The sequence below is a fragment of the Orcinus orca genome, chromosome 4 (assembly GCF_937001465.1).
Source record: "Orcinus orca chromosome 4, mOrcOrc1.1, whole genome shotgun sequence".
Taxonomy (NCBI): domain Eukaryota; kingdom Metazoa; phylum Chordata; class Mammalia; order Artiodactyla; family Delphinidae; genus Orcinus; species Orcinus orca.
This window is the reverse complement of record NC_064562.1, coordinates 50,901,294-50,923,502: the sequence shown is the minus strand read 5'-3', so window position 1 is coordinate 50,923,502 and position 22,209 is coordinate 50,901,294. Positions and strand designations below refer to the sequence as shown.

At 34.5% G+C, this 22,209-nt stretch overlaps 1 protein-coding gene across 11 annotated transcripts in view; it reads right to left on the bottom strand.

Annotated features, from left to right (window-relative positions):
- The window catches only part of ANKRD17 (ankyrin repeat domain 17), a 159,873-nt gene that overhangs the window by 34,633 nt on the left and 103,031 nt on the right, over positions 1–22,209 (bottom strand). For all 11 annotated transcript variants that reach the window (XM_049709591.1, XM_033412520.2, XM_033412517.2 and 8 more), the window contains 8 exons: positions 15,825–15,936; positions 15,548–15,693; positions 12,106–12,248; positions 11,127–11,340; positions 10,449–10,624; positions 9,198–9,360; positions 6,799–6,894; positions 5,159–5,275 (listed from right to left, as the gene is read on the bottom strand). In XM_049709591.1, the coding sequence (XP_049565548.1) occupies positions 5,159–5,275; positions 6,799–6,894; positions 9,198–9,360; positions 10,449–10,624; positions 11,127–11,340; positions 12,106–12,248; positions 15,548–15,693; positions 15,825–15,936 (1,167 nt within the window). The remainder of the gene's footprint in view (positions 1–5,158; positions 5,276–6,798; positions 6,895–9,197; positions 9,361–10,448; positions 10,625–11,126; positions 11,341–12,105; positions 12,249–15,547; positions 15,694–15,824; positions 15,937–22,209) is intronic.

The following is a 22,209-nucleotide window of genomic DNA, read 5'->3' as shown; positions in this document are numbered from 1 at the left end:
CGCAGGCCTCTCATCGCTGCGGCCTCTCCCATTGCGGAGCACAGGCTCCGGACGCGCAGGCTCAGCGGCCATGGCTCACAGGCCCAGCCGCTCCGCGGCATGTGGGATCTTCCCGGACCAGGGCACGAACCTGTGTCCCCCGCATCGGCAGGCGGACTCTCAACCACTGCGCCACCAGGGAAGCCCCAAAACAATGTTTTTGAGTAAGGGATGGCAGACAGAAAATATGATGTAGTTCACAAATGGAGGGATTGGTTACAACAAGTTTATCTAGTAATTGGTAGGAAATATATGGGTACAGGGCTTGGTGGGTTGGGGAGATGGGGTAGGGGAAGTCTCTGGCAGTTTTCTTCTGGCGCTTCAGTTTTCTTACTGAAGTAGCATGCAAGGTCATCAGAGGTTGAAGAAGAGGATGTACCAGAAGTCGCAGGATAAAGGAGAAAGAACTAATGGTCTAGGAGAGTGGGAGAGTAAATTAAACTAGGGAAATATATAGTATGACTACTGGGAGGCATTAAAGGGTTCACTGTCACACATTTAAAGTAAAATTAGTCATCAAGGTTGAATGCTTTTTTTCCTTAGACACCTTTAATTACTAGGCTTCAATAAAGAAAAAGGAGAAAGAAAAGAGTAAGGCCAGTGAAGGGTGGTACGATAAATGGATCTTACAATTTATTGGTAGACAGAATGTTTTTAGGCTTGCTGGAGGTAGAATTCTAGAGGGAGTAAAGCTGAAAAGACATGAGGTGATAATCAGAGAATGAAATGTATGAAACTGAAATTGTGAGGTGGGCATATTAATAGCTTCAGTGGTGGCAAAAAACCCAACTGAAAACATCTATTAGGAATATTTTAAAAATATACTGTACATAGCTCCCTAAAAGATTATGAAAGTTTACAAAGAGAAAAAACAGTAAGTGATAAAGTAGAGGGGTAAAACATTAAAAATGCAGACCAATAATACCCACTATGGATTCTAACAGCCCAAAACATAACCTAGTTGTTCATGTCCTAAGAGAACAAGAAATTAACTGCCAGAGTATTCCACAGTTAGACCAGATGAACTGCTCTAGAGCATGGACTCTTCCACATAGTGTTTGCTGCATAAGGATAAGGGAATCTGGTAAATATAATGAGCAGTATTCTCAGCAGCAATTTTTATAAACCTATTAACCAACATTTTCAAATTAGAAAGGTTGATCAAAGGAGCATTTTTACACAAGTTACCCATGCAGAACATCCAAGTTAAACCAGACAAGACCACTCCAATGATATTTCTAAATCAGAAATGGTGGCGCCAGAATGTACTGAGCCTCAAAAGGCAAAACGGTGTATTTTTCCAGATGTAAATCATACATTAAAAATAGTGAACCAAACCCTAACACATCTCAATCTGATAATTTTTCAAATAGAAATAGAAAGGGGCTGGAGTTCAGGAAAGAACAGTCTCATCCACAGTCTAGAATTCTATCTATGTACCATCCCCATTCAAAACTGTTTATAAAGTATCAGTCCATGCAGAAGAATTTGCATCTAATTAATTTTTGATTAACAATTAATACTGGAAAATAGGGCTTCCCTGGTGGCGCAGTGGTTGAGAGTCTGCCTGCTGATGCAGGGGACACGGGTTCGTGCCGCGGTCCGGGAGGATCCCACATGCCGCGGAGCAGCTGGGCCTGTGAGCCATGGCCGCTGAGCCTGCGCGTCCAGAGCCTGTGCTCTGCAACAGGAGAGGCCACAACAGTGAGAGGCCCACGTACCGAAAAAGAAAAAAAAAAACAAACTGGAAAATATGCAATGACATTGAAAGAAATTCCTTTTGAATTGCTTTAAATCTGAGGCTCTGAAAGCATGACCATCTAGGTTAAGAAAGACTGGCAAGAATTCAAGGAAAAAACACTTATGTATTGCTGATGGTAGTAGGAAAATATTCTGAAAGTATCAAATTTAAAATATACTGACCTAAGTGAAGAAACTTACTCCATAAAAATAAAAGCACCAAAATATAAAGAAACATGTATAATGATGTTTATTGCAACATTATTTGTAGTGACAAAACTGGAAACAAACCTACTATGGAGTATATTATGCAGTTATAAATCACTATCAGTTGACAATATTCTTCACTTATTGAGAGAGGGAAAAGCAAGTATTAGAGTAATATGTTCGCATGATTCTAATTTTTAAAAAGTACAGTTTTCATATACATGGATATTTATTTGTTCAACAAATGTTTACTAACATGCTAGGCACCATTTTGTAGTTCATACAATCTAGTGGTAGAGAGAGACAAACAAGCTAACTAAGTAAAATACAGTATTTAGAATATTAGAACATGAAAATAAAGAAGGGAAGAAGAGTAGGAAGAATGTGAAAGGGAGACTAAAATATGAGGCAAGTGAAGTGACATTCAAGGCAGAAGGCATAGCAAGAGCAAAAAGGATGGTCATTATGGATAGAGCAAAGTGACCAAGAGAAAGTAGTAAAATAAGATCAGACAGGAGTAAGAAGTGGTGTGAGTGGGCAGAACATGTAAGGTCTTTAAAGGTTTTAAAGGTCAGAAGTGAGGACTTTTAGTTAATTACCATACCAGGTTTTGAACTTCAGTTACCTTACAATGATGGCGTATGCTGTTCTTTTAGTTATCTTTGCATAGTTCACAGTTTAAACTGAACACATTATTGTAATAAAGAAAAAAGAAAATAAATCATTGAAGACATGCACAATAGGACATTCCTAAAAGCTGCTTCTTGACTTTGATCCACAGGTATGCAGTAAATCTCTAAATGTATTTCATGTAACGTATAAACAACAAAGGTATGAAACAATTAAAGATTTTATTTAAAAACAGATATCTATGTCTCAGCTATAGAAAGGATGTCTTCTAAGATTTATAAAAATGCAAAAAGAAACAATATTATGAAATAAATTAGCGATTCTAACATATAAAAATGAGAGAGTAATGCAAAAACAGGATATTATAATATTATAAGGAGAAAGCACTAAAATGTAGGTTGACTTCAATTAAGGGAGGAGAGGAAAGCAGGGAATTTAGAATTAAAAAAAGTGGATTTAAATCTTAGCCTAGCTTCGGCAAGTTACTTAACTTCCATAGATTCAGTTTCTCCATCTGTAATATGAGGGTAATAATATTTCTTACAGAGAAGACTCAAATAATACATATTCTGTCATACAACTTGGCCCTATTATATCGCCTGGTATTTAGTGAACATTAAATAAATATTTGATGAAACTGAATATTAAAAATAGGTATAGTTACAATAATTATAACCATATCTGTTCTCAATGTGTTCAATTAAAACTTCAAAGTGGCCAAAAAAGCTAATTTTCATTTGATCAGAATCTAAACTAGAAAGTTTTAAAAATGAAGAACCTCTGGGGCTTCCCTGGTGGCGCAGTGGTTGAGAGTCCGCCTGCTGATGCAGGGGACACTGGTTCGTGCCCCAGTCTGGGAAGATCCCACATGCCGCGGAGTGGCTGGGCCCGTGGCCATGGCCGCTGAGCCTGCGTGTCCGGAGCCTGTGCTCCGCAACGGGAGAGGCCACAACAGTGAGAGGCCCGCGTACCGGGAAAAAAAAAAAAAAAAAAAAGAACCTCTGATTTTAAATATATTTTTCAGAATACTGTATTTTCACATTGACTTTAGAATAAAATGTTTAAAATAATTCATACTTTCTTTATGTGAGATGAAATATATAGCTTAACAAAGTCAGTAAGTCTAATTAAAAAGAATGGACTTGACTCAAATGAAAAATGTTATATATACAATTGACCTGTGAACAACACTGTGCAGGCCCACTTTATGCGGATTCTTTAAAATGAATAAGTACTACAGTACTACATAATCTGTGGTTGGTTGAAATCCAGGGACTTGAAACTGAAGATATGGAGGGCCCAAGTATAAAGTTACACATTGCTTTTCAACTGCATGGGGGGTGGGTGCCCCAGCCCCCACTATCACTGCATATCCTTTATAAATCTAAAAAGTATATGTTAAATTTCATAGCATTTTTAACCTTTTTTAAAAAGATGAAATATGGCAGAATATATATTCCATAATATTCAATACCAACCAATTCTTTTCCTACTATTACATTATAGAGTACAGTTATTGATAGGAACAGAGAGTAAAGAAGCAGCTATGGGACTGCCCAAACTGTACATTGTTCGGAGTGTTTTACTCCCCATGGGAATAAATGGGAATGATACTGTAGTGTGCCTGAAAGAGAAAAATACAAGAGAAATCATCCATTTAAAAAGGTACGCATTAAAGGGCAGGAAAGGAATAAAGAGGAATAAAGACACAGACGTAGAGAATGCACTTGAGGACACGGGGAGGGGGAAAGGTAAGCTGGGACGAAGTGAGAGAGTGGCATGGACTTATATATACTACCAAATGTAAAATAGATAGCTAGTGGGAAGCAGTCGCATAGCACAGGGAGATCAGCTCCGTTGCTTTGTGACCACCTAGAGGGGTGGGATAGGGAGGGTGGGAGGGAGATACAAGAGGGAGGAGATATGGGGATATATGTATATGTATCGCTGATTCACTTTGTTATAAAGCAGAAACTAACACACTATTGTAAAGCAATTCTACTCTAATAAAGATGTTAAAAAAATAATAGATATACATTTCATGCATTTAAATCGTACAATTTTATAAAAATAAAATAAAATAAAAAGGTGCGCATTAAACATTCCATCAACTGGTCGTATTTCACTAGTTGGTCATGGCTTGGTAGTGTATGCCTTCCTAGTGTATTTGGTACTTCTGATAAATCCGTTGGCAACAAATTACAAGGTCTAGGATCAATGAAGTACAGAGTTGGATGGGGATTAAGAGAACATTAGTTGAGATAATTGAGCATTAGAGGCTAGGTTCCCTGACTTGCAGATCAATGCAATTCCTACAATAATTTTGTTAATTCGATTATAAAGAAAACTATTTTAATGATATAATGATGTTTAAAATACTCATAATCCTCTCCACTATTTGAGCCAAACTTGGAGAGAAAAATCATGTACATAATTTAAAGCAAAACCAAACCAAAACAAAAAACCACAGATTACAAATTAGGAGGAAGAGAAGCTGAAAGGAAAAAAGTAGGTATTTTTCATATGTAAAGGTTACCATTACCTTTTCCAAGTCTAACTCCTCTAATAAAATGCTGGCATTTTTGTTTGCTTCAGCAGCCTGTCTATCTTTGGCTTGTACTATCGACTCCATACAAAGGTGGCACTTCTTCAGCATCTCCTAAAATGAAAAATTAAGATGTTTCCAGACTCAAAAAATTAACATTTAGAGAGATTCCTGAAAACATGAAAATATTAATTAAGGTACTTGAATGAACATAAGCAATAAAGATCAGTAGTAAGGCAAAAAAAGAATGCAAATAAAAACATAATTTAAATGGTATATTTTTAAAAATACATTAGCAAAGAGCCTCTATTGTTCTTCAAAATAATATCCATTTGACTGGTACTAAAATTATTTACTCCTGTTATTTAAATATAAGAAATCATACTATAAATAGAGCTGCAATAATCTGTCAGCTGGTTAATGGGCTAAAGGAAAAGGTCAACATCAACAAAAAAAATAGGTTTAAAACAATTTAAAATACTTATTTGGCAAGAACTGTTCTCAAATATTTAAGCTTTGTTGCTATAACTTCTTGTGCTGGAATAATTCATAAAAAGCATGTATTTATAGACATCTCAGTGATTTCATTCTTAGAACATACAGTTTTTGACAGGAAAGGGATATTTCCCTATTAAGACAAAAGCTTTATTTTAAATCTCTGCCCCCCTTCCATAAGGGGTATCTAGGAACATTAATTGTCATAAATGAATCTAGAGGCAGGCAAGACAGTGGATTAGCTATGTTAAATAAAACTTATGGGAAAAAGCTGTTCACTATCATGTGATAACTGCTGAGAAAATTAAAGACATTTTTAGATTTTCAGAGGCATGTCTTAGGATTTTATTCAAATATTTTGATCTCAATTAGAATTCTAAAGGGATTTATTTTTCCTTACTTTCCCTGCAAAAATCCTAGCAAATTCATTCTTAAACTGACAGTTACTCCAACTTTTATATTATGTTGAACATGTTAAGAGTTTTCTTGACCATAATTAAAAGTACTGTGTTGGGGCTTCCCTGGTGGCGCAGTGGTTGAGAGTCCGCCTGCCGATGCAGGGGACACGGGTTCGTGCCCCGGTCCGGGAGGATCCCACATGCCGCAGAGCGGCTGGGCCCGTGAGCCATGGCCGCTGAGCCTGCACGTCCGGAGCCTGTGCTCCGCAACGGGAGAGGCCACAACAGTGAGAGGCCCGCGTACCGCAAAAAAAAAAAAAAAAAAAAAAAAAAAAAGTACTGTGTTAATTTTTGTTTAGGTATAAAAAAAATCCACTGACTTGTTCCTCTCAGAAGAGGTATCTGTCTGAATAGATTACAGCACTAATGAATAGTAACAATAATTTGCTTTAGATTGTTTAGTATTTACATTAAAATTAAATTAGCTTAAGTACTATTTAAAAAGATAAAGTAATTCTAAACCAGAAAATGTTTTATTACTTCATGAGGTAAGTAAATCATCTGAAGAGATTCTTAAATATCATACTTCATTCCCAAATCCTAGATAAATGAAAAGTGCTATGTACCACACATTATTGTTCAAACTAAGACTTTTTTTATCTTAGTGTGGAATATACATATATATGAAAAGCCAAATGGGATCCCAAGCTCATATAATGGGGATGAATTTAATCAGTATATTACCTTATCAGTGATCGTTGCTATGTATCTCATACATTCAGAATCTGATGGAAACTGATTGACTTCTTTGACTAAGTAGCGCACCACCTTCACATGACCCTAAAAAATAGATACCAGTGTCAGACTGAAAACAGACTCTATCAGGATTCAGTAAATCTAGTCTGTCTTAACTAAGATTCCATTAACATTAGTGCCACAAAATAAAGACTTAAATTGGGTATTATTCACACTTTAAATGAAAAAGAGACAGGCTTCGGTTCTAATAAGTTAGATAAATCTACATTGTTCATTTTCATCCTACCCTCCAAAAAAAAAAAATACAGAATAACCTGACCTAAAATTCTAAACCATTCTGAATTTAAAAAAACAATAAAGTCAGTATGAAGAAATGCAGGTTATGTGTGAAAGAAAAGAAAAACCTCATCTTTTTTTTCCTAGCTAATTCATTAGAACTGAGTATCGTGTTTCAATTTTAAGCATTAAAAGAGTAGAAATAACAATTTTGATCTTTCTTTGAGATAAAAACTGAATGCATAGCACTATACTAGGTAGTGCAAAAGAAATAACATACACTTTCCTAAGGCTTCAGCGATGATTATATTATTCACTGTAACACAGTTCACTAAGTTCAAAATCTTTAGACCAGCCTTCAAGAGGCTTTCTACTTTCTCTAATCCACACTATTACTGACACAACACATATAAACGGATGAATAAACATCTGTTTATATTTAGTACATTTCCTCTATTGCATTTATTTCTTCCTTCTCATCTGCATCCTTTTGAACTATCCCTATCTTTTAATGAATAGCTTAAATGCCATTTGCACCTTTCCTTGATATCTCACCAACACTTCTACAGTATTTAAACTATTTATATGGGACAACTCATACAGTTACCTGACTTTGTGTGTGGATCCCCGATTATTACATTTTGTACAAAAAGCAACAGTTGGAATCTGTACAATGTAATATGCCAACAATTACAGTTGTACATGGTAGGTACTAAGAAAAATAATGGAATGAATACAAAGAGTATAAAAGATAAGTGCCTTTCTTAAGGAGCTAAGTCTATTTGGAAAGATGAGATACATGCATGTTAGATGTTAAGGTAATAACAATATATATTTGTCAAAATAAATGATAAAGATAATAATGAATTGTAGAATTTCTACAACCTTTAAGAGATCAGATATCTCAATGTGAGCTCAAATGGAATGGGAAGAGTTTCTATAGAAGGGGAGATTTACACTGTACCCAAAGAATGAGTAATTTTGGAAGAATGAGGAAGGACATGGGCATTCCCAAGATGAGAACAAAGGTGCTATGGGAGACAATGACAAAAGACCAAGCATTAGGGACTCAATGGGAGATGAGTTCTAAAAGCACTAGATTGGGCTTTGAATAACAAACTAAGATTGGATTTCAAAGGATTACAGAGACTGGGGAGACATGAAAAGGTACTTGAAGAGGATACTAACATAGTGAAATGGTTTGGATGATAAACTTTATATGCTAGCTTGCTTGGAGAAGAGGTAGGTAGCCACTGAGAATAAGTTTGATTAGCAAGGAAAAAAAAATTCAGAGAGTCAGTGGGAAGCTAGTCTAGAACACCCAGGGAGGAGGTGGTATAAAGAACAAGAGTCAGAGAGAATAATAAGAGAAAAAGGAAAAGATGATTTTTTTACAATTTATATATTAAAAATTTTCAATACAACAAAGTAATTTGGAATCTATGAGATTTTACCTACGTGAATGACAAAACTCAAAATTATACCTACAGAATGACAAAACTCAAAATTATAATCCCTGGAATAGTAGTCTGGCTTCCCCAATAACAAATCAGACCTGCATTTAAGAGATCAACCAAAATATTAAATCAAATTACTTATACACAGTTCTGTGCTATGCATTACAGAAAGTTTCAGTTTTACAAAATTTATTTCTACTTCTGAAGGTTTCAAATACTGGCAGCTGAATTTTCATTTTTCCTTTTTTCCTAGAAATTAAAGTGAATAATTAAAAATGAAATCAATTTAAGCTAAACTTTTCTCTGCTGTGCTAATACAAGAAAACACTCATTCATAAACAAGTAATTAATTACTTAGTTGGATTTATATTTTGTGAAAGATTAAGATTGCAACTAGATTTTGAAAATACTATTCGAACAACTTTTTAAAAGTTTACTTAGCTTTGACATCCAATATGGATACTATTAATGGCTTTTCTGGCATACCTGTATCTACCTTTCAATGTTGCCATCAGAGTGATTATTTGCTTATTATTTTACTGCTTTCATCACTACTGTTAGATCGTAAAATGAGAGTCTTTAGTGCTAATTAAATTATGCACTTCCTAGCCTAAGTGAAAAATATCCAAGTGACTGAGAATGAAAGACTTCTACCTTTCTAAATGCTGCCATAAGAGGAGTTATCTTGCGGTTATCAGCTGCATCCACATCTGCACCTGCTTGCACCAGTAACTGAACCACATCAAGGTGTCCACCATTTGCTGCCAGCCACAATGGAGTGTTCCCCTTCTTGTTACGTACATCAATGTGAGCACCCCTAAATGAATGACACAAATATCACTTTTAAATGAAATGACACAGATAATAATAAAAATCAACTATGAATTTTGTGAAAATATTTTGTAAAGGAAAAAATTGTTTAAAATATATAGGACTAAAATATATTTCTCTAACAGAATTACATTACAAAGAATTTCCAGTCATCAAATTAAAAGCCATTGAATCAAAACTAATGATATATCAATAATTGCTTTTCTTATTTTAAAAATAATGACTCTTTGTGCATAATTCTGAGCTTAAAATGCTGAGAAAATGTAAAATTTTCTTTAGTGAAAAATAATGGTACATCCTGTTAATATCATAATATATTAAACAGTATCCTAGAGCACAAACAGTATCCTATGAGGTGATTATATCTTTCAGATTATTTGTATTCATGTATTTATATTATGTGGCTTCGTAAAAGAATGAATCTTAAAATAACATGAAGGTTTAGCACTCAGTGGGCATCATGGTAGATAAGACTCATGGTAAATAACTAGTTGATAGTAGCTACTACTAATTACTACTGTTAGGACACCATGCAAAAGTCTTTCAGACTGTTAAAGTAGGAAATCTAATTTAGCAGACAAGCAACTTTGAAAGACTGGCAAGTAACTCCTAAGTGACTGAAAACAAAAAATATCCTGGACTCTATCTCATATCTTGAACAGTTCCATAACTGTCTCTTAAAAGCCCTAATTACAGAACAAGAAAATCAACAATGAAGCCTTAGATTATTGCCAGACTTACAAGACTTAAGGTGATATCTTTGCAAAACTGTGTGGGAGATGTGAATATGGATGACAATAGATGGATGTTCAAATAGCTTATTATAGTACTTTAAAAGTGTATACACAGACAAAAAAGGAAGAAAAGTATTTCTAGATTGCACTGAAATATATTAAATAATGCAGCATAGCTCTGGATGGGTGGAAAATAATAGAGATAGGTTTAAAACATAAAAAAATACACTGCAGTTTATAGAAGTAATCACATTTGATTTTTTAATAGTTCAATTTGCACAGAGAGTAGTAATCACTAGTAATACCATGTTCATATATGAAGGGTATGGTAGCATCATACCTGCCAATGAGAAGCTCACAGAATTTATAATGCCCTTTATCTGCTGCTATGGTTAAAGCTGTATCTCTCGAGGAGGGCACTGGAGGGGCATTAACATCAGCACCTTTATCCAAAAGAACTCGGCCCACCTCTGCATATCCACCAGAGGCAGCTTCCATTAGCGGTGTGAGGCCAGTCTAGGTTTGGTGAAAAATAAAAAACAACACGTAAGAGACCAGAAAGTACTAAAATGTTAAAGAACAACGATCTGGGGGAGCAATACGGTACAGCTGTTACAAAATTCACGACTAAATTTCAGCACTGACACTGCTAACCTCTCTCAGTTACAGTGAGGTCTACTGAAAGCAGATGATTCTACCTAATGTCCATTTGTTGGTAAAAATTTTAAGACACATGTACTTGGCATATAACTGGCACTTAATAAATGCTCCCTCTCTTCTCTTTCATTATACTACATAGTTTTCAGCTGATAACCCCAATGTCATTATTACCTATAAAAATCTATTGCTGAGGTATTTCAAGAGTTAATGCTTAACTGAGTCATACAGAATGATTTGTTTATATATGTAAGAGATAAATGTTACTACAAAGTACTAGAAGTATAATTAGCATATTGCCAATGTACACCTTAAATGTCAAAGCAATAAACCCATGGGTAAATCTCAGACTTTTTCTTACCTTAGCTCTGTGTTCCACATTTGCTTTTCTATCAAGCAGAAGACTAACCACTTCAGTTCTTCCTTGGAAGCAGGCTAAGGTAAGGGCAGTGTTCCGATTGGTTTCTATTTGAGCATTTATGTCAGAGCCCATGTCTAACAGGAGCTTAACGGCAGCTGTGTGCCCATTCATAGCTGCTAACATCAGAGGAGAAATGCCCAATTTGCTACCAGTTCTGGGGGTGGAAGTATGGGGAGAACAAAGGGAAAAATATATTTTTTATTTTTATTTATTTATTTAAAAAAATTTTTTTTTATTTTTTGCGGTACACGGGCCTCTCACTGTTGTGGCCTCTCCCGTTGCGGAGCACAGGCTCCGGATGCACAGGCTCAGCGGCCATGGCTCACGGGCCCAGCCGCTCCGCGGCATGTGGGATCCTCCCGGACCGGGGCACGAACCCATGTCCCCTGCATCGGTAGACGGACTCTCAACCACTGCGCCACCAGGGAAGCCCAATATATTTTTTAAATGTCCCAGAAAAACTAGATGATAATACAGAACTCTATCTTAGGATTTAAGATTCTTTATTCTGCAGAATTATTTAAAATAATCATTCTTCTCAGCCCTACTAAATCTTTGAGATATTACCAAGACTACACTACAAATCTTTTACTACCCAGAACTAGAATACTTTCTGTATCTCATTCAACATAATGACTTGGGCTGAAAGTGATAAATTATTAAGTCATTATTAAAATGAACTTTCCATTCTAAAGTATATACTTGCTTGCTAATAAAAACATAAGACAGATGTGTTTACGTTTATCATAAGAAATAAAGTGATAATTTTTTCAAGTTCTATGTCAACAATTTTAAACACTTAAATTTGAATTCTAAATTTGTAATGAAGGCATTTCCTAAATATGGCATTAAAAAGTGTGCTACAAATATCTTTAACATAACACTCTTAAGGGACTTGGAGAGAGAGAATAAAACTTGCCTAGAATTAATCTCAGCTCCTGCATTTAGTAATATTTTGATAATGTTCACATAGCCACCAGAAGCAGCCAGGCTTAGAGGTGTGTAATCAGAAACATTCCTGTGCTCTTTATTTGCCCCTCGAGCTAACAATAGCTCCACCACCTGGAAAAAGAAAAGGAAAAAATGTGTTTTCTTCTTATGGTGAGACAACTTGCAAGGTGTATATTTCTGATTTCTCTTTTTTTCTGCTTTATTGTATAACAAAAGAAGGGGAAAGTCATTCATCCTTTGCACAAAATCAGTCTCAAATGAAAGCAAAAGGTCTTAGAGGCCGATAAAGGAATCGTTTCTCAAGTAAAATCCATTTTGGAATCTGTTGAAATGGCACAGTGTTTTCATTGAAAGATCTTGACCTCATGTGTTCTTGTGCAATGCTGTTTTGGAAATTAGTATTTCTGTATTATTCCACCACACAGTGGTAAAACAGAATAAGATTTTTTCATTTATACATGTAAATGTCCTTAAAATATTTTTTAAACTTAAAATCAAAAACTAAATGTTAAAAACATTTTTGGAATAAAGCTAACACTTATCTTCCCCCAACATTTTACCATAAAAATTTTTAAGCACACAGAAAAGTTGAAAAAAATTTACATACAATCATCACCTAGATTCTACCATTAACATTCTCCTCTACTTACTTTATCACATTTATTCGTCTGTCCATCATTTTTTGATGCATTTCATTTCTAAGTAAATTGTAGACACCTGCAATTTCCCTTAAACACATCAGCATGTGTACCATGAACTAAACTCTTACTTGCTTTTAGGCTTTTTAGGTTTTTTTTAGGTGAAATTTGTAACTTTCAATAAATGCACAAAACTTAAGTGTATATTCACTGAGTATCGAGAAACGCATAAACCTAATTTGTATCGAGAAACGCATAAACCTAATTTAAATCTGTTATTTACTCATGTTCTTTCTCAGTCAATCCTACCCAAAGATTAGTTTCATTTACCATAGATCTTCATATAAATGAATCACAGAGTGTTTGAAAGTCAACTGTGTGTATTGCGTAGCATTCCATTATGTGAATGTGCTGCTTTATCCCTTCTACTGATAAACATCTCTACTGTTTCTAGTTTTGGGCAATTCTGAATAAAGTTTCCATGAACATTTCTTGTGGAAATATATTTTCATTGCTCATGGGCTCCACCTAGCAGCAGAATTTCTGGGTGCATGTTTAGTTAAGAAATTGCCAAACCTGTTCCTAAAGTGGTTGTACTATTTACACTCTCATCAACAAGGAGTTCTGGTTACTCCACATCCTCAGCAAAATTTGGTATTGTCAATCTTTATAATTTTAGCCATTCTAGTGGATGTAGCTGGTGGTATCTCACTGGGGTCTTAATTTGCATTCCCTGATTGCTGAGAATATTTAGCATTTATTTAAGTGCCATTCATAGATCTTTTGTCTATTATGCCATTTAATGCACAAAAAAACTCTTTGACACAGGTACTAGCATCTTATCTTCATTTTACAAATGAGGCATAAGGAAGTTAAGGATTGCTCAAGCTCATAGCACTTATCCTTGCTCTTACTGTTAATAATATATCTAACTGGGAAATAAATAAATGTTAATGAACAGTGCTTTGCCTTACTACCAGCTAAAACTTTACTCGTTTGAATAAAGCTATGACCAATTTTATTTTATTTTTGTCTTTTTTTACGTTCACATTCATAAGCATTTTCTATTTTAAATTTCATTTAAAAAATTTTTTTTATTGAAGTGTAATTGATTTACAAAGTTGTGTTAGTTTCAGGTGTACAGCAAAGTGATTCAATTATACATACATATACATACTTTTTTTTTCCAGATTCTTTTACTTAGAGGTTACTATAAAATATTGAGTATAGTTCCCTGTGCTATACAGTAGGTCCTTGTTGGTCATCTATTCCATACGCAGCAGTGTGTATATGTTAATCCCAAACTCCTAATTTATCCCTCTCCCACTCCTTTATCCTTTGGTAACCATAAATTTGTTTTCTGTGTCTGTGGGTCTATTTCTGTTTTGTATATAAGTTCATTTGTATTTTTTTTTTTAAGATTCCATGTATAAGCGATATGATTCTTATCTTTCTCTGAAGCTATGACTAATTTTAGATGACTTTCTATCACATTTTTGCTTTTAGAGCCAGTAAGACTAACTGGCTTATGTAACAACATCATAAAAACAAGCCCCCAAACTGGCATTAGGCTATTTTATTTTACAAAGAGTCCCTTAAGCAATAAAGTAGAAAACCCTAATCAAATTTCTAAAGTTTTCTTAGTTCTTTTATGCAAAGATAACTGACCCTAGTTATCTCTCAGAGGGAATGGTCTATTCCCCAAAAGTAATAAACATTCAATATAAAAGAATTATTTTTTGATTTTATAGTAAAATGACTTTCTAATATTTTATTAATTACTGCAAAATACTTTACTGTTCTAATGACACCAAATAAAAGCAAGAGTGTTATAGGCAAAATTATTACCCTAAAAGACTTCTATAATTATCATTACCGCATCTGTTACATTTTAGTAAGAATACATAAAGATTACAGTAGACTATAGGCTTTAACATCGCTTTGAAAGGAAGAAAATCAACTGATTTCTTTTTGATTCAATATTGAAAAATGTTATGAGATAAGTATGATTTCAAACCACACAGTGATTGAAAATTTCAGTTAAGTCAAAATTTTACTTTCATTATATATCAAAAACAGAACATTTACATTTCCGACTGACAGAATCACCTCCACTGTGGAATACAGAAAATAATTAGAATGGTGAAATAAAAAAGAAAAAGATTTTTAAGCTGAGGGTAGGAAACTCACCTGGAATGACCTAGAGTGCTTCCTAAATATAAGATTCAACAACTCCCTAACTGAGAAGTTACCAATCCATAGAGACAGCACGACTGGTGAATAGAATTGGATTTAAAAAAGTGATTTAAAATGAGGTTATCCAACTAATTATTAAATGCCAGAAGAATGAGGTTATCCAACTGATTATTAAATGTCCGAAGAAGACACACAATGGAGCAAACAGAGGCTGAGCTTAAGTACCTTTCACACTAAGTACTCTGGGACCGGAAAAGATGAGTGAATATAGGCCCCACTTATCAGGAGCTTGCTGATTTGATTTGGGATGTCTTAATCATTCTCTTAGCCTGAATGCAATATAGAGGGATTCCTATGGCAGTTCGTACTTTCAGATGAGTAGGATAATAAACAATGTATAATTTTTCTGGCAAGACAGTTTATAACACTAATTCTTATCCTTTTGCTAAAAGATTATAGTCTCAGTTACTGTGATAAATCTTAATGTCTGTCCACTGTTACCACAAAGTCATATAAATTAAAGTGCACATCTGTTAAACAGAGAGAAAAAAAAAAAATTACACTTGGGGACAATACCTCCTGTCTTCCCCCAGAACAAGCCAAAGATAGCGGTGTGTCCTTGGTTCTTTCTGACTGGGCTTCAATGTCTGCACCATTGTCCAGCAATATTTCCACAACACCAACATGACCAGCTGTAGCAGCCAAGATGAGCGGAGTAAAACCTGGAGTAAAATAAAGATCTTCTTAGCTAAGCAAAGAAACAGTGCTGTTGTCCATCAAAATAGGGCTACAAGTAGTATTTCGTCACAGAACACAAATAATCAGAAGAAAAGTTAACAAAAGTAGGCCTTACCTTTCTTGTCTCTGTGCTCAATACTAGCTCCTCTCTCTAGCAATGTCTGTACCAGTTCCTCATGACCACCAGCACAGGCAAGCGTTAGCGCTGTGTCATGATTACTCTCAGTCTGTAAAAAATTGTTGATTAGCTCATTAGACAATTAAAAATGTTAACATCAATTACATAATATGTACATATACCAAATACACACACACACACATACACACACATATATACCATTCTACTGTATCAAACATTTGGATAGTAACCTCTTTTTTTTTCCCCACTAATGGTCAACTTGTGATTTTTTTAAACTACAAATAATATTTGAACTTTATGGGCAATTCTTAAAGCAAGCAAGAAGAAAAAAATGTATGATTTTCAACCATATGCTATTTTCAACTACATGTTTTAAGAAATACTACAGTGGACTCACTTTCCCTTCTACCCATAAATGGAGTAGCATAGACAAGATTTATCTTCCCATCCCAAACGACAAAAAAAGACAAACTATTTGAAATTATGTTAGTTAGACAGGCAACACATGACAGTGATCACTGAGGACAGAAATGATTAACTTATTGTATAGCCTGAAGAGTTTCCAGGCTAAAGTGCAGGAAGAGGGTACCCAAATAGAGCCTGGCATTCTCCCTGCATTGAAAAGAGAGTTTGGAGAAGTGAAGGTGGCTAGAATTCATGGGGTAGACTACTGGAGAGGAAGGCACTACATACAGAGAGCACTCCAGAGATCTGCAGAGGGCTCCCCTTGAGTCTTCAGCTGAGCTCTGATCAACATACATGCATAAGAAAAATTACTGGAGGCCAGGGAAAGACTACCAGAAGGGACTGAACAACACCTAGAGCTTACACAGAACTGGGAATAGTTTGGTTCCCACAGCCAGAGCAGAAAGACCCTCAAAACACACAGAATATCAAGAAAAATCCTTAGCCATTAGGCCAAATTAGCTACTCTGGACCCATCTAACAAAGCTGAAAAACAAGTCTTGAAATGAAAAAATTATTTCCAAGTAACTTAACTGCATTCGAGGAACAAGGCCCCTAAAAATTTAAAGGAACAAAAAAATATAATATACAATGCATTTTGAAAGACAAACACAATTATAATTGAGACATGACACTGTTTATATACAGTTTACTTCTGACTTATGCCAGTGATAGTGACCAATAATAGATTTAACCAGTGGTCACACTCTATCATAGTATGTGGCTACCAGAAAACATAAAATTATATGAGTCTTGCATTATTTTTTTATTGTATAGCTCTGTCTAAGCCATCTTCCCGCTTTTACATATTCACCTCTATTACAGCATTTATCACCAATCTTCCTTATGTTAATATTACTTATGTGTCTATCACCCTCAGGGGACTATAAATTCCTGGAAGGTAATAAACATGTCTTATTTATGTTTGCATTCTCTACCTATTAGTGATGTCTTGCCTAGGAAACAATAAAAGATAGTTAAGTTGAATGAATGACAGTAGCTGTAAGGGTCATAGAATAAAAGCTATCACTAATAAAACAAAGGATTACATAAATGAAATATATATTTACTGTGTTATATAATATTATATTTATTTCAGGTTTATAAGGAAGGAATCTGATTTCAGAGAAAAGGAGACAAAGGTCAGAGAAATAACCTTCCGATGGTCACACATGCTAACAATGGGTAAAGACTGGTGTAAAAAAAACCAAGAAGATCATCGATAACAAAATGCTGCTTACCCTCTTACATCAGAGAGCAGCCCTAAGGCACAGCTGACTGAGGTGAACAGAATGCTAAGTCTATCTGTATTATGTGTTCTCTATGTTAGTATAGACAATCAGTAGAAGAGTAATCTTTATTACAAAGAGTCAACTTTATGATAAAGTTTATGAGGTTTCTAGAAGTCTTCTAGGGGTTAAAGAGTAATTTAGGAAACTGGTGCCAATCGTAATAGAGAATGAAGAGACAAACAAAATTTGGAAAAGGTAAGCATGGAAAATTTTAGAGGATCAGTAAAATTTGGGTTTTTTCCACATTATAAAACATCAATTCAATTGACATTTATTAAGCACCTTTTATATTCAAAGTACTCTGCTAGATACTCTAGCGCTGACAAAGGTAAGTAAATACAGTCTCTGCTCACTAGGAGTTTACAGGTTACTGTACAGGGCAAATTTAGGTTGAAACTAAGAGAGAAATATGAACAATGTGAGAGTTGAAGGAAAAGATATTTAAAGCTGAAGAAGAGGGGGAGGTTAGTCAAATTCCCTGGGCAACTTAAAAGTAGGTAACTTCACTATATTTCTGCATTAAGGTGAAATTAAAGCAATTAATATTTTACAACAATCTTTTTAAGACAATAATGAAAGAATTTAAAGATTCTGAAGTGAGACTTTCACCGCCCCCCCAAATATATACTACACATTCCCAAAATGGTAAGAAATATCCTGATTTGCAATATATCAAGAAACAATTTAACTGAAGTAGGAGTTTGGGTTAAAATTAACTACTGATAAGATACAGGTAGTTTTGAATTAAAGAAAACAGGTGTTTTGAATATTTCTAATCAAGGAAATGAAATGTAGGTGATGACTTTCTAGAAGGCAAAGTAACACTAAAGTTATGTTATTATACTGGTTACCAAGTCACATTCTTGGTCATATATCTAAGAGAAACCTGGAAAGGAAAAAGATGCCCAGAGCTTTGTTAAGAGCTTTCCAGGTTTATATTCTAAAGAAAATTTCCATTTAGCTCACAATATCATAAAATATACCATTCTGTATCATAACATGTTATGATGATTCAGGCTTATAAAAAATGATAAAATTATATTCAATGTAAAAATATTCTGTAAATTACCAGCATGACTATTCAATTTTATAAGATTAAAAAAAAAAGCAAGAATCATAAGACAAATGAAATATCAAAGGAAAAGGCAGCTTTTAATGAGCTAGAATATAAGTGAAAAAAAATATCTGAACTATAAAAAAGTATATCTATTCATTTCATTTAAAGTAATTAAATAAATTACTTTGAAAACTATTAGGATTTAAAGGGCTGAATATTTTTTAGACCTCCATAGTCCCAAATATCTCATTCTCTAACCACGTTAGGGGTCATGTATAAGATTAAAAAGGATGGCACTTTAGGGCATTCAATAAATGAGAAAAATCAGTAAGACAGTAAATAACCTATTTAAAACACTTCATATAAACAAGTCGAACGCATGCATTTTAAAGTAGAATGCTTTAATGGCAGAGTATTTCATATTACTATTATGAGTTAAATGAGTTTTTTCCTGGGCTCCTTAATTTCTCATTAAATCGTGGTGAAACTGTTTTCCATGTTGCAAAAACAGAAGAAAAGAGAAATACCAATGACATTTATACCATTAAAGGTAAAACATAATTTTACATACTCTACAATTTCAGTCTTGATATGTAGGTTAAATTTAACATCTACCTCTTTAAAAGATAATGGATACATGTTAATTATTAAAAACAGGAAAAAAAGGCAAAATTACATGAGGAGGTATTTATTTTTCTCATTTTTGAGATGTGCTAGAATAAGTTATTCCAAGTTTAAGGAAAGCCTTTAGAAATTTGAGAATAAAATGTCAAGCAGTTCAGAACTGGAACACAAGTTCAGTTCATGCCAGAACACAGGTTTTAGAACCTATGAAGAGAACAACTAATTCTTTCTCACTTTCGGCTAGCAGAGTTAATAAAAAGTTCACACTATAAAATACAGAAAATATTTAATTAATTCAGGGGATTCAGCTCTAACCTTCAACCAGATTTATTGTTTCATATAAAACCACAGTTCTTAAAAATCTATATGTGATTCCTAATTTCCATATCTAGAGTACCCAGGTATAAGTTTTATTACACCACTCAAGCAAAATAAAAAGAGATTAGAGCTATGTTATCAGAATGCATAGTAAAACAGTCCCAAATAATTACTTCAAACTATCATTTATTGATGTTTCCTAAAATAAATTTTGGTAACAGCACAGTGTGTAGCATTAATCTTAAAAGTTTTGATAGTATCCAAACTTAATTCAATAAGACCATTACATGAGAGGCGGAGAGCCTGTGGCACACAAACCAAGGGTGATTTCTAGTTATAGAACGTAAGATCTGAGGAATGTTATAAAGAATGCAAACTCTTATCGTCAGCATTCTTTAAGGGCCAGAAATTACACGTACGATTCCAGCTAATCCTTGTTTAAAATATTAGTTCCCTACTATAATGATCAACTAAAGGACCATTTTTCAAGAATCATTAGCATTTAAAAAAAGAGACTTATATACTGAGGCATTAAAAAAATCACACTTCTTTTGTTCTTCCTTAAGATTTGTGGTAAATATGCTGTATGGCCAAGGAAATATGCTAAACAGATGTAAAGATTAAACACACATGACCCTTTGCTATCTAGGCAGACCCATTTTCTAGATTTTAGACCCAGAGTCTTTTTTTTGTTTCTTTGAAAGCTGGCTCCACTAAAAAATTGGCTGTTAGGCAAGGCCTCTTTCCTTACCTGTAAAATGGTAATAGCAACAGTACCTACTTCATGGAATTGTTACAGAGATTAAGTTAAAGAAGTAAGTATCTGTAAAGAGTAAGAATGTACATGTTGGGCTTCCCTGGTGGCACAGTAGTTGAGGGTCCGCCTGCTGATGCAGGGGACACGGGTTCGTGCCGCGGTCTGGGAAGATCCCACGTGCCGCGGAGCAGCTGGGCCCGTGAGCCATGGCCGCTGAGCCTGCGTGTCCGGAGCCTGTGCTCCGCAACGGGAGAGGCCACAAGAGCGAGAGGCCCGCGTACCGCAAAAAAAAACAAAAAAAAGAATGTACATGTTAAGTTTTGTTAAATAAACAACTGGAAAATCCAATTATTAGAGGAATTTTAATCTTTCAAAATAGAGGAAGAATCTTCATCATATCACCTGTCTGTAATGGCACAGCATTGTCACACATAAACCAAAATATCCATTACGTAAAATGTCATGGAATTTGTATTGAGAATCTAGAAAAAACTTCAGGTGGATTAAGCATAAAAGAATCTTTCTATTTATCACTTTAAGTACCTTCTTGGTATCATAAAAACTAGTAAGTTAAAAAAACTAACACTGAAGGTTAAAGAAAAAATGGTGAACAATTATTTCCAAATAATTATTTTGTATTATGTGTTCCAAAACAGGAAATTTCTAACTAAGCAGTTATGGTAAACTCCATGAAAAGTATTGTAACTCATATTAGGCTAACCCAACTGAAAAGCCTCAATGTAAAGACCAGATAAAGAAGCAGATTTTTAAGGAGCCATAGTCAAATCTTTTTACATAAGTATGTCTACTACATTTAAAATGTACATTGTTTGTTCAAATTAACTTTTTAAAAGTATTTATATGTAACTTCTCAGAAATTAATTTATGGTTGGTTGAGTGGTATAGTCAGGTAAAATTTCATTATCACTATAATCTCAAATTCAATAAAATCATGATCATACTTGATGGAACCTTTTCTGTAGCTGATTGATTAATTGATTTAATTTTGGCTGCACCGTGCAGCACGCGGGATCTTAGTTCCCCAACCAGAGATCAAACCTGCCCCGCTGCAGTGGAAGTGCAGAGTCTTAACCACGGGACCACCAGGGAAGTCCCTGTGGCTGTTTTATTTTAAAGCATTAAAAAAAAAAAAGAAGAAACACTTTATATTTTGGTGAAGTTTTACTTTTGCTTATGGATCAATTTTTGATCTCACAAAATTAGAAAATATACTTCTGGTTAAAACATTAACAGACTCAGAGCAAAACAGATTAGAGGAAAATAATGCAAATTCAATAAAAAGTTCAATCCAATTCTACAATGCTATCAATATGAAATGTAAACCATTGTGGTTCACCAAATGAATGTCTACTTTTTTTTATGAGACTAAAAATGAAGTCCTATAGTATGGTATTTGGAAGGGTGCCTTTGAAGTCAAACCAACCTAAGTTTGACTCCAGCCCCACCATTTCTTAGTTAAATGAAGTGACTGTAAGCCAAATGTTTAATCTCTCTCTTAGTCTAGGTTTCTTCAGCAGGAAAATGGGTGTTTAAGAGTAGCTACCTTGTATGTGTAATCTGAAGATTGAATAAAGTTATTCCTTAAAGAAAGCCCCTAACTATTTTAGGTGCTCAAAAAAAAGTTAGCTCATATAAAATAAGGAAAGCAAATAAGAACAGAAATGAAATTCCTTTTTCATAGTATTACCAAGAAACATCTTAATGAAAAGGAGGCTTTATTTCAATAGCTTAATAGTACAGGCCCTTAAGGATGCAATAATACAAACACACACACACACACACAAACACACACTCTCTCTCTCTCTCTCTCTCCCCCCCATCCCCCTC